The 13,882-nt window shown below is 37.0% G+C and overlaps 1 protein-coding gene across 2 annotated transcripts in view; it reads right to left on the reverse strand.

Annotated features, from left to right (window-relative positions):
- Window positions 1–4,787: 4,787 nt before the first annotated feature.
- SCFD1 (sec1 family domain containing 1) overlaps window positions 4,788–13,882 on the reverse strand; it is a 106,150-nt gene continuing 97,055 nt past the window's right edge. For both annotated transcript variants that reach the window (XM_090270171.1, XM_090270172.1), the window contains 2 exons: window positions 9,843–9,911; window positions 4,788–4,953 (listed from right to left, as the gene is read on the reverse strand). In XM_090270171.1, coding sequence (XP_090126297.1) covers window positions 4,930–4,953; window positions 9,843–9,911 — 93 coding nt within the window. In that variant the 3' untranslated portion in view covers window positions 4,788–4,929. The remainder of the gene's footprint in view (window positions 4,954–9,842; window positions 9,912–13,882) is intronic.

Genomic DNA, 13,882 nt, shown 5'->3' on the forward strand with positions numbered 1-13,882 from the left:
TTTCTTTCGTTTTCTAGTTCTTTTAGGTGTAAGGTTAGCTTTTTTTGATTTTTTTATGTTGCTTTGAATTTCTGTCTTTGAATTGTTGTGTTCCATAGATTTTTTTGGATCATTGTGTTTATTAGTATTTTTGATTTATTCTTTGACCTTATTGTTAACCCACTCATTGTTTAGTAGCATGTTATTTAGTCTCCAAGTGTTTGTGAGTTTTTTAGTTTTCTTCTTGTAATTGATTTCTAATTTCATACGATTGTGATTGGAGAAGATGCCTGATGGGATTTCAATCTCCTTACATTTATTGAGTCTTATTTTGTGGCCTAACATGTCGTTTATTCTGGAAAGTGTTCCATATGCACTTGAGAAAAATGAATACTCTTTTGGGTGAAGTGATCTAAATATATCGACTAAATCGATCTGTTCTAAGGTTTCATTTAAGGCCACTATTATCATTGTTGATTTTCTGTCCAGATGATCTATCCATTTGGGTCAAAAGGGGGTTATGTCTGCTATTATTTGCTTTATATTTTTAGGTGCTCCTTTGTTGACTGTGTAGGTGTTTACAAGAGTTATATTCTTATTGGATTGATCCTTTATCATTTTGAAGTGACCTTCTCTATTTCTTATTAGTCTTTGTTTTAAAGTCCACTTTTGTCTAAGTGTTGCTACCCTAGCTTTTTGTTTCATTTGTTTCATGAAATATCTCTTTTCAGCCCTTTAGTTTCAATCCGAAGTGGGTCTCTTGTAGGCAGCGTATGTATGGGTCTTGCTTTTTTACCCATTCAGTCACCGTATGTCTTTTGATTGGAACAGCTAATCCATTTATGTTTAAAGTAATTATTGGTAGGTATGTAACTACTGTTATTTTATTGTTTTCTGGTTGTTTTTGTAGTTCTTTTCTGTTCCTTTCTTATTCTCTTGCTCTCTTCTATGTTGATGACTTTCTTTATAGTGTTATGTTTGGATTCCTTTCTCTTGATTTCTTCTAAGTGTCTTAAGAGATTTTTGGTTTGTGGTTACCATTTTCTTCATATATACCAAGCTATGTATATAGCAGTCTATTTTAAGTTGATGGTTGCTTAAGTTTGAACACATTCTAAAATCACTACAGTCTTTATTCACTGCCTCCACATTTGTTTTCGTCATTATTTTTAACTTCTTTTGTGCATGTGTTTGTGTGTGTCTCTTAATTTATATTACAAATGATCTTCCTACTTTTGCCTTTAAAATTTGTACTAGCTTTATAGTCGATTAATCCACTGCTTTTACGGTTTGCCTTTGTCAATGAGAATTTTTTCTTTCCTATATATTTTTATTTTTTATCTTTTCTGCTTAAAGACGTTCCTTTAACATTTTTTTTTAACATTAGTTTGGTGGTGAAGAACTCTTAGGCTTTTCTTGTCTAAGAAACAATCTCTCCTTTGATTCTAAATGATATCCTTGCTGGTTACAGCAATCTTGGTTGTAGGTCTTTGCCTTCCATCACTTTGAATATTTTGTGTCATGCCCTTCTGGTCTGCAAGGTTTCTGTTGAGGAATCAGCTAACAGTTTTATGGGATCTCACTTGTACATAACTAACTGCTTTTCTCTTGCTGCTTTTAAGATTCTCTGTTTATCTTTAACCTTTGGCATTTTAATTCTGATGTGTCTTGGTGCAGGCCTCTTTGGGTTCATCTTGTTTAGGACTCTGCACTGCTTGGAATTGAATGCTATTTCCTTCTCCAGATTAGAAATGTTTTTGGTTATTATTTCTTCAAATAGGTTTTCAACTCCTTGATCTCTTTTTTCTCTTTCTGGTACCACTATAATGCAAATGTTACACTTGATGTTGTTAAAGAGGTCCCTTAAGACATCTTTGTTGACATTCTCACAGAGTTCATTTATTCTTCCCCTAAGTTCATGGAGCATCCTTATAATCAGTGTTTTGAACTCTGACTCTGGTAGATTGCTTGTATCTATTTCAATTGTCTCTTTTTTGGAGTTCTATCCTGTTCTTTCATTTAGGACTTGTTTCCTTATTTTGGCCGACTTCCTCTGTTTGGTCCTATGTATTATTAGGTAGACCTACTGTCTGCAGGCTTGGTGGTGTGGCCTTGAGTAGGTGTCCTGTGGGGCCCAGTGGCACAATCTCTTTGATCACCTGAGCTGGGTGCTCCAGGGGTATCCCTTGTGTGGGTTGTGTATGCTCTCCTTTTGTAGTTGCACCTTGACTGCTGTTGGCACATCAGTGTGTATGACTGACCCTCAGGCTGTGAGGGCTGGCCATGACTACTCTAGGTAAGGTGTTATGAGGGAGTTGCATCTACTGATGGGAGCCTCCTTAGTGGGACCGGTGCTGGTCAAGGTCAGCCACTGCTTGTGACAGCTTGGAACTGTCTGATAGAAGCTACAAAGTGATCTGCAGTTGGTTGCTGCTGTGCTGGGGTTCGAGGAGTTTGGGAGAGGCTATTCTGCAAACCTCGGCCAGCTGCTGCTAATGTCAGGCTAGGGAGACTTTGGTGGTCACCATGATATGAGCTGGGGTCAGCTCTCTCTTGTACCAGGTTTGTGTCCGTTTAGTTGAAGCCACCTTCCGAGCCAAGACTGCCTACTGCTTATGCCAGCCGCTGCTTATTGGGGTTTGTGAACTTTTGAGAGGTCTTAGAGAAGTTTGCATGCATTATGAGGTGAGGCAGGCTGCTTGTGTGGAGAAGCCACTGGAGGAGGTTCTGCCAAGTGCTAGAGTAGGGTGGGGCAGGGTCTCAGTGAATCACCAGGGTGGGGTAAGGGGTGTCAGGCAGATTAATGGAGAGCCCAGGTTTGGCGCCTGCCAGCTTCTACAGGCTGGTGGGAGGAGAGCTGAACAAAGGAACAAGGCCATGTGCCATCTGCCGGTACTATGTCCTGGGAGGGAGCTGTCTTAACCCCTGCTTGTCTAGCCCTCGCCCTGAAGCCAGTCAATTTAGTTCCTTCCTGGTGTGTTTTGAGTTGCTCTCTGCTGGAGAGCAGAGAATGCATCTGTGTACAGTCCCTTTAAGACCTGCAGAGTCTATTTGTAGCAGACCTGTCTTACTTGGAGGCCATCCCTGTTGGTTTTCCCAGACATGTTTTGGGGTCTCTTCTTCCCAGCACTGGTGCCCTGGGCCAGGGAACCTGGTGTGGGATCCCTTATTCCTCAGGAAAACCCTCTGCAGCGATATTTCCCTCAATTCTTAATCACCACATGGTGTAGGACCTGCCTATTCTATGTCTCCACTCCTCCTACCAATCTCAATGTGGTTTCTTCTTTATATACTTAGTTATAAGACTTTGCTTCAGCTAGTGTTCAGGTGGTTCTCAATGGCTGTTCTGTAATTTGGCTGTAATTTTGATGTGACTGTGGAAGGGGGCAAGCATTTATCTACTTTGCCCTCTTGACCAGAAGGCTAGAGTATTTACTTTTAAGTGCAAAGAGAACAAAATAGACCACTTCCTTTGTATTTCATGTTTTCTTTTTAACATACCAGAAATTTCTTGAACAGTCTGAAGTCTCCTTATAGAGGAAACAGGGACATTGCTTCATCTCCTCTGTAGCTTATCACCTCGATTAGCTTAGTCTCTGCATGACATTCTCTCCTTAAGCCGTGAGCATGATATGGTGCAATGGGCTAACTGTCCTTTCCTGCCCTAATTGGGTTTGGATGAGGACATGGGGGTAAAGCTTATACGGGGATAAAGCGACCAGAGTGTTTTTTTCTTTTTTTCCCTATCTCCACCATGTGAAGATACAAGAAGGTGAGTGTCTGCAAATCAGAAAGAGGGTCCTTACCCGACCTTTATCTTGGACTTCCCAGCCCCAACAACTGCGAGAAATGTTTGCTATTTAATCCACTTGGTTTATGGTAATGTGTTATAGCAGCCCAAATATAATTTAAATTACATCCCAGAATTAAGTTAGATTAGCAGGCTACTATGCAACGAATTACTTTTCTTGACCTATGCTTTGGTATGACACTGACTCATGGGGTTCGGCTGCAGAAACAATCCTGTGACTCTTGTATTTATTATCAGGATGTTGTCTGTAAATTAGATCCCTTTTGATGAGGTGCACTGGGAGGACAAGCTCCCTGGCCTTTGTAATAGCTTTTTTCTCTCGAGCAATTGGCTGCTGGTGTCAGGGTCTGCCTAATCCCCAATAAATCTGCTGCCCGTGGCACCAGTGACTGCCTTTGTCCTTCAAAGGTATCCTCATCTGCAGAGAGGAATTTAGCAACTTTTCTGTTCTCAGAAACTTCAGCTCCCCCATCTGAGCCATCTGCAGGGAGTCCCTTCAACTCCCCGCTGCCCCTAGCTGCCCTAGACTCAGGCAGCTATCAGGAGATGGCAACTGTCCAAGCGCCAACCTGCTGGCTGTACAAGGGGGCAGCTTAGCCTACCCTGTACTGCTTACATAGTCCAAGCCTCAGAACTTTTTAAAAACTCACTCCGCCCTGACCCCGGCTGCTGGTGTCTGCCCGGACTCCAGCCTGCCATGTCACATACTCAATAAACCATCTTGTTCAGCATTTGGCTGCTGGCTTTCACTACCTCCACGGAGCCCCCGAAACCTAATAAGGAGGAGAGTCACGAACCAGAAGAGTAACATTGGTATATTAAATTGTTAAACTTTCCTTAGCTTCAATAACATTAGTTATTATATTAATATCTCAACATTATATTTAGACAGCTTTCTTTCCAAGTACTCCCCCATTTGTCAAAGATAACAGGAGAATGTATAATGTTGAAAATTTATTTCTGAAATGCTTTATTCTTTTCATCAGTATACATATTAAGTATAGAATTTCCTTAAAAATTAACAAACTCTAAGTTTCACTGTTAGAACATTGATAGAGAAGGAAACAGCTGGCTATTTTGACTTTTCTTTTTACATTTATCCAAGTCCAAGTAGATGCTCATGTTAAGGTTCTTCTGTGCTATTTTTGTCCAAGTTGTGACAGCTAAAACAAATCATAAGATCATAAATATAACATTTTGTTAATCACGAAAGACACATGCATGCATTCAAACATTTTAAAAATAATATAAAAATGCACACTTTCATCATGGTAAAAATTAGAGTTCCTATTTCATTAACTGCACTTCTAGAAGAATAATACATTTTTATTTACGTTCACCACTAAGTCAAATGTTTAAGATTTGTAGATTTTTAAAAACTAAATAGCAATAAACACTGTCATGGCTAAAAATGTGGATAATATTTATAGGTGCGAATTCAACTAATGAAAAACAAAAACCCTGAGAATGAAAAAATTAATACTGACTCAATATGAAAATGTAAAGAAAAAATTTCACGAGGGACTTCACTGCTCGTAGATCATTTCTCCATATATTTTAATTAATTTTTTATTTCTAAGAGGTCATTAAATGGGCAAGGCTTTCAATTTAGGAAGGCTGAGCTACCTCTTAATGGATGAATTCTCTCAGATAGCAATTCTAAACTTTAAACAAAACCAGCCACCTGAAGGTAACTGAAAGGCGGGTCTGGAAGACAACAGACACTTAGAAGGAGGGAACTGCACTGGCTGAGTTCCCTGTTCCTGTGATTCTTAGCCTGGAGGCAGGCCATAGTTGTAGCTACACTGGCAGCTAAAATTCTGATAGAAATAACTGTAGTCTTTCTGGCATGAAGGACCAGAGAAGTTTGGGACAGCTAAAGCCACTGGATAGTGAGGGGGAAATCCAGCAAAGGAGAGAGCTAAAGTGAGGAATTCATAAACTCTGTGTATAGACTTTTTCTAAATATGTGGTTAAAACCCTGGACCCCCTGTTATTGTAAGAGACTAAGAAGTAAGATTTGAACTGCTGCCCAAGAGACAAAGTTTGAAATTTGAGTCTAACCAAGTTAATTGCCTGCTAAAACCACAAATCAACACTCTTCAGAGAAACAGAATTCAGTCTCCAATTCACAGTACTAAGATACGACCTAATTAGTCAGTATATGAAGAAACAGAAAATGTGACCCATTTTCTAGGGGAAAAGACAATGCAGACTGACAGTGAGCTGATTCATATGCTGTAATTAATAGGTAATTCTTTTTTTAAATCCTCACACAAGAATTTTTTTTTTAATTGATTTTATATGGGGGAGGGGAGGACATTGATTGGTTGCCTCTCGTACATGCCCCAACCCGTGATTGAACCTGCAACCTAGGTATGTGCCCTGACCTGGAATTAAACCTGCAACCTTTTGGCATCCAGGATGACACTCCAATCCACTTAGGCACCCGGCCAGGGCAATAGATAGAGTTTTAAAAGCAGCTATGACAACTATCCTCAATGAAATTACAGAATATATATTAACAATGAGAAGATAAGATATCATTGCAGAGAAAAACAAACTATATTTTTAAAAATCCAAATGAAAATTCTAGAATTGGCAAAATTCTCAGACTGGTAAATACATTATTCAAACAGTAGAATAGGGATAACACAGTAAAGACAGTAAATCTGAGGACAGAGCGACTTAAACTGTAAACTCTAATGAACAGAATCCTCAGGGATCTGTGAGACAATATAAAAAGTTGAACATACTCGTAGATGGCGTCCCAAAAGGAGAGGAGAGAGAAAACTGGGCATAAAAATATTTGAAGAAATAACAGCTGAAAATCCCCTAAATTTGGTGACTGTATAAATGTAGATTTAAAAAAATTCAGTGATCCTGAAACAAGATACACAAAAAGTACAAAAATATATAATTAAATTGCTGAAAACCAAACAATCTTGAAAGCAGCCAGAGAAAAATTATATAGAAAGTTTCATCAATCTGAATGACTGCTGACTTTCTATCAGAAACAGAGGAAGGCAGAAGATTATGGAATAATCTTTTAAAGTGTTGAAACACTGTCAATTCAGAAATCTATATCCAGCAAAAATATCATTTAAGACTAAAGGTGCAATAACATTTTCATATAAAAGAAAATTAAGAGAATTCACTACTAGCGTACCTCAGCTACGATGAATGCTAGAAAAAAGTTTTTCAGTCAACGGATAAAAATTAGAATTATTTTAAGGGATGAAGAGCTCTGGAAATCATATTTGTGTAAATGCAAAAGGTTTCTTTATAGCTGAAGTACAAATAACACTGTCCACTGTCTTGTGAAGTTAATTATTTATGTAGATATAAAAATATATGATAATCACAGCATAAATGCTGAGAAAATCAGTCTTATATGGTTGCAAGTTTTCTGGATTTAATGCAAATGGCACAATGTTAATTCTAGTCTGTGAACAGTTAATGATGTACATATATGGTGATCTCCACAGCAACCACTAAATTAATAATGCAGAGACAGAGCTACAAAAATCGGTGGGTGAATTAAAATGGAATTCTAAAATGTGTTCAAATAAGACAGAGTAAGGCAGGGAACACAGGAACACCAAAAAGAAGAAAGCAAATAGTAAAATGGTAGCTCTAAATCTGATCATGTAAATAATAAACCCAAAAGATCCAACTATATGCTACCTACAAGATATGAGTTTTAAATATAAATTCAAAGACAAGTTGAAAGGAAATTGATGGAAAAGTTATAATATGTAAACCGTTAAGACTGAGAAGCCTAGAGTGGCTATGTTAATACCAGATAAAGTAGACTACAAGACAAAGCATTGCCAGACACGTGGAGGAATACTGCATACTAACAAAAAACCTTCATTAGGAAGATACAATGATCATGTATGTGTGTGTACCTAGTAACAGAGCTAAATTTACAAAAAGCAAAAACTGACAGAAGTAAAGGGAGGAAGAGACAATTCTACAATTCCAGTTGAAGATTTTAATATTATTCTTTCAGTACCTGATAGAACTTGACAAAAAAAAAAAAAAATTAGTAAAAACACAGAGAATCTAAGTAATGTCACCAACTACCTGGACCAAATTGCTATTTATAGAACCCTTCCTTCAAATTCTGCATAATGCATCTTCTTCATTAAGTATACATTGTTTGCTTAGTAAAACAGGCCAGATATTGGGCCTTAAAAGAAATTTAAATTTTGAAACAATAAAATTATGTGGCAAATATTCTCTATCCACAAGGGAATTAAATTAGAACTCAATAAGAATAATATATCTAGAAAACCCACTAATACTTGAAAGCAATAGATCTCTACATTATACATGGCCTAAAGAATAAACCACCAGTTAAGTTAAAAATATTTCAAACAATGTTTACGAAAATATATAAACATTTATGGAATACTGCTAAAGCAATGTTTGGCAAGAGTTTTAATTTTATAGCATTTTAAATGCTTATTTTAGAAAAAAAAATTAAGCTGTTGACTTCATTTTCTAATTTCAGAAGCTAAGGAAAAGAACAAAGTAAATCCAAAGTAATCAAAACAAAGGAAATAAAGAGTTGAAACCAACGACTAGAAAACAAACAACAGAAAATTAGCACTAACATCTCGTTTATTAGAAAATATTAACAAAATTGAGAATCCTCTAGCTAACCTAACCAAGCAAAAAGGTTCTGTTTACATGATGTTCTAGAATAGGCAAAACTAATCCATAGCAGAAAAACATCAAGAAAGTGTCGTTGGGCAGGAACTGACTAGGACGGCTGTAAAGGAACCCTGTCGTTGATGGTTCTGTACCTTGGCAGGGGTTTGGGTTACTCAGGTGAACATACCTGATAAATCTTAAGTGTACGTTCCTGAGTTTTATTTCACTGCTGTAAATTTAAACTCCAAAGCCTTAAAAAAACCCTAAACAATGAACTCTATGTAACAACGTTGACACAGATATATTAAGGGGGAAGTGTACTGATATTTACAATTTACTTAAAATTAATAAAGTTGGAGTGATGAATAGAATGAATAATGGATGGGTAGGCATCTTATAAAGAAAGTACAGTAAAATGTTAATTGGGAGTGTGCGTGTGCTCACTGCAAATTCTCTTCAACTTTTCCATATATCTGAAATTCTCATAATACCACTGGGCCGCTGGGGTAAGAAAGTAATGTTAGAAAATGATACTAGGCCTGGTTGGTGTCACTCAGCTGGTTGGGGCATTGTCCTGTAATCAAAAGGTTGCCAGTTCAATTCCTGGTCAGGGCACATGCCTAGGTTGTGGGTTCAGTCCCTGCCTGGGGGCATAATGAGAGGCAATGGATCGATGTTTCTCTCCCTCTCCTTCTCTCTCTCCCTCCCTTCCCCTCGCTCTAAAAATCAATAAGCATGTTATCAGGTGAAGATAAAAAAAAAAAAAGGGGTGGGGGGAGAAAAGGATACTAGGAACTGGTGCTAAAAATGAATACAGGGAACAGTTAATTACTTTTGTAGCAGTCAAGACAAAGGTTAGTGGACATTACTGATTAGTCTCCTGAGCAACTCAGTTCAAGCTTCAAGGAGCTAAAGGTAACATAATTACTGAGAACATTAGTGGGCACAATATTAAGACAACGTGTAGACCCTGCACACCTCGGCTCCTGCTGTCTTTTAACTTTCAAGGTGAATGTAATTCCCTTGTATCACCTGAGCACATTTGTTAGTAACAGACCAAAGAAATTACTTTATTTCTTAGCCCAATTTATGATATGCTTGGCTAAGACAGAAATGTGGACAGAAATGCTGAATTAAATTTTTCCTAACTGGGTCCACTACTTGAATTTTAAATTTTCTGAATTTACCTTTGTACAGATTTGGGATACTGGAAATAATGTTACTTGTCAAGAGTCGCCTTTATAGTTGTTCATGGCAAGACCTTACATTCTTATAGCTCTATGGTTTCAGCTGGTACAGATGAATATAATGATTCTCCTGTTCTCTTTTGAAAAATACAAACAGCAACTTAGGGTATGTTAACAGAAACAAAGTGAAAAGGTCTACTTGCCTGTTTCAGGAACTGTGCAGCATTAAAAAGTTCACTGCAGCCATATAACATGTGTTTGCCTTGTTTCCCCTGTAAACATTAGAGACAGAAAACAGGTACAAGGAAGTAACAAGTATTCCAAGGAAGAGGGATTAAAGCCAGACTTTTTGTTATACTTCAAGGTTTTTTGGGGGGGTGGTGGTGTTGGATTTCATCCTAAAATTGCATGGAATAAAGTGGTGAAATGGCAGAGTATTTTTTAAAAATAAGCATTATGGTATCCTCTTGGTGCCTTTTCTACTGGAAATATAAGGAATCTGATGACTGCCACATTTCATAATTATCTATAAAATTTCAGGTTAACATTCTTGCAAGGTAGGATTTGTACTACTGGGAGGAATCATCCTTACACTTGTGTTATGTGGAACGCAGGAGATGGTGCAAGTAGCATGGACTGTCACTGGTCTCAGCTGTGCAATACAGTACATTTATATGTCAACATACCCCATTCCATTTTGTAACAATGAATTTCATTCCTAATTTTGACAGAATGTGGGAACCCAATTAAAGCAGAAAAACATTTCTACTAGGAATTTGGTAAGTCCTTAATGCTAAAATTCTTATACATATTGTGAATTGAAGGTAACTTCATTAAGATTTCTTTTGTAATGTAAAATTTTTAAAAAATAACAAAGCAAATATAATTCATCAAGATACAAAACAATTATGGCTTTGTAATCCAAGAGAAAGACATTTCTCTGTGATGTATAAGCTGAATAAACATTGTTGGCTGAATAAATGTCCTAGAACTAACCATATCTGAGAACAAATAAGACAACAATCACGTCACTCAATTTTTTTCGAAATGAGACGGTATGTGCAGCAATTACACAGGGTCATAAAAGTGGGATTCTTGAGGCTACATAGAATATATTTACATAGGACATTAATAAAGGCAGAGGTCATAGCATATAAGGATCAAGAAAGCTAGGGAAACATTAGAGGCATCCCTAACTTCTAGGCACAGTTCCCAGGAGCACACCTCAGTAGCACAGGACGCATTTCATGTTTAAATGGGGATACCTTAGTCTCCAGGGAGCTCCGGTGTTGCCCAAGGAGGGACTTTTACACCTCTTCGGCCATATAGCCAAAATCATGACCAGTCTCAACAGCAGAAACAAGACAACATGACAGAAACCAGGTACAAACCATCAATCTTTGTATTTTCTATTAAGTAATGCTGATAAACTAGTGCAAGGCAAGTAGCCCCCTGGTCTATCTTGGATACATTTCATTCAGGACTGACCAAATATCTTTATCCATTCATCCACTGATGGGCATTTAGGTTGTTTCCATAACTTGGCTACTGTAAATAATGCTATAATGAACATGGGGCTACATATATCTTTTTGAGTTAGTGTTTTAGTTTTCTTCAGATAAATACCCTGAAGTAGAATTACTGGTCATAATTTTTTGAGAAACTTCATACTGTTTTCCACTGTGGCTGCACCAACTTACATTCCCACCAATGGTGTACAAGGGTTCCCTCTTCTTGCTAACACTTGCTATTTTGTTTCTGATTACAGTATTCCCTCACTTATTGCAGGTATTACATTCTAGAACCCCTGCAATAGGTGAAAATCTGCAAAGTAGGAACCTTACATTTATTTTAGTATTTACATATACTTTAAGGCTTTATAAACCCTTCCCACACACTTATAAACCGTTCCCAGTCCCTTATTTACCTTTTCCACACTTTTATAAACACTACTTATGTTCTTAAACATATTCTACACTCTTAAACCTACGTAACTTTAACAACATACAGTACCGCAAAATCCTGTGATATAGCGAAAAATCTGTGATAAATAAATATAGTATTTTTAAAAATCCTGTGATACAGTGAGGCCGTGATAAGTGAACTGTGATATAGAGAGGGCCTGCTGTATAGCCATTCTAACAGGGGTGAAGTGATGTCTCATTGTGGTTTTGATTTGCATTTCCCTGATGATTAGTGATGCTGAGCATCTTTTTCATGCACCTGTTGGCCACCTGTATGTCTTCTTTGGAAACATGTCTATTCAGACCCTCTGCCCACTTTTTAATTGAGTTTATAAAAATTTTATGAGTTGTTCTTTATATATTTTGGATCTAAGCACCTTATCAGATACATAATTTGCAAATATTTTCTCCCATTCATTTTGTTGATGGTTTTCTTTCCTGTGCAAAAGCTTTTTAGTATGATGTAGTCCCACTTACTTATTTTTGCTTTTGTTGTTTTTGCTTTTGGTGTCAAGATTTAAAAAAACCATCACCAGGATTTATGTCAAGGAGCTTACTGCCCAAATTTTCTTCTAGGAGTTTATAGTTTCAGGTCTTATGTTCAAGTCTTTAATCTGTTTTAAGTTAATATTTGTGTAAGGTGTCAGACAGTGACCCAGTTCCATTCTTTTGCATGTGGCTATCCAGTTTTTCTAACACCACTTATTGTAGGGACTGTCCTTTCTCCATTATATATTCTTGGCACCTTTGCTGCAAATTAATTGACCATATAGGTGTGGCTTTATTTCTGGGCTCTTTATTCTGTTCCATTGATCTACGTAACTGTGTTTATGCCAATAGCACGCTGTTTTAATTACTAAAGCCTTGTAATATAGTTTAAAATCAGGGAGCACAATACCTCTAGCTTTGTTCTTCTTTCTCAAGACTTCTTTGGCTATTGGGGCTTTTTTTGGTGGTTTTATACAAATTTTTGGATTATTCTATTACTTTGAAAAATGTCATTGGAATTTAGAAATGTCACTGAATCTAGATTTCTTTGGGTAGTACGGACATTTTAACAATATTCTTTCAAATCATGAGCGCAGAATATCTTTCCTTTTATTTGTGTCTTCTTCAATTTCTTGTTTTGAATAAACAGGTCTTTCACCTCCTTGGATAAATTTATTCCCAGGTATTTATTTTTTGATGCAATTCTAAGTGAGATTGTTTTATTTCTCTTTTTGACAGTTCATTATTAAGTGTATAAAAATGCAACAGACTTTTTGTGGACTGATTTTGTATCCTGCAACTTTACTGAATTCCTTTATTAATTCTAACAGTCTTTAGGGTTTTCTACATACAGTTAACCCTTGAACAACACAAGTTTGAACTGCACAGGTCCACTTCTATGCAATTTTTTCCCAATATATACTTGTACTGCTTTGGTCTCTGTTTGGAGTCTGTGGATGCGAAGAGCTGAATGTGTTTATTGATATCTACCATTTTATGTAGGGGACATGAGCATCCATGGCAGGGCGTCCTGGAACCAATCCCCCATGGACACCAAAGGTAGTTAAAAGATACATGCAGAATTCTGAATGTGTGGGCTACCCTAACTCCCATGTTGTAAAAGGGTCAACTATATAATATGTCAGCAGCAAACAGTGACAGCTTTACTTTTTCCTTTCCAATTAGGATACCTTTTTTTTTTGCCTAACTGCTCTGGTTAGGACTGCTAATACTATGTTGATTAAAGGGGTGGGAGTGTGCATCCTTGTCTCATTAGTATACTCAAATGCTTTTTAAAAATCAATCAATCAAATTAATTTTATCAAACACGTCATTGCTATACCAAATAGCAGTTACATTAAGAGATTAACATTACTAAGTAAATCAATTAGAATTACTGTGGTATTTTCTTAGCCTTTCCAACAAAAATGGCACTTGCCCATTATGTTGTAAACTGGTATAAATCAAGGGCCACACTAAATGATTCTTGATTAAGTCTCTTGTAGGCACATTTGTTTCATACAACAAAATTGCACTGACATGGGTTTCTAATGTGATAAGGGAGGCTGTCATACACCTATTAGCCCAGCTGCCCCTGAATGGGGCTGATAGGAAAAAGATTAGGATTGTTCACAACAAAGGAAACAGTAAGACTCAAAGGGATTTAAAAAAAAGAACTTCCAGAACAACTAAACTGGGTGACTTAGTAGCTACTAAAAATTTAATTGCTATATGAAAAACCCATAGCTAACATCATACTTAATGGCAAAAGACTGAATACTTTGCCCCTA

Source organism: Furipterus horrens, unplaced genomic scaffold (genome assembly GCF_987537825.1).
Source record: "Furipterus horrens unplaced genomic scaffold, mFurHor1.1.pri manual_scaffold_3, whole genome shotgun sequence".
Taxonomy (NCBI): Eukaryota; Metazoa; Chordata; class Mammalia; order Chiroptera; family Furipteridae; genus Furipterus; species Furipterus horrens.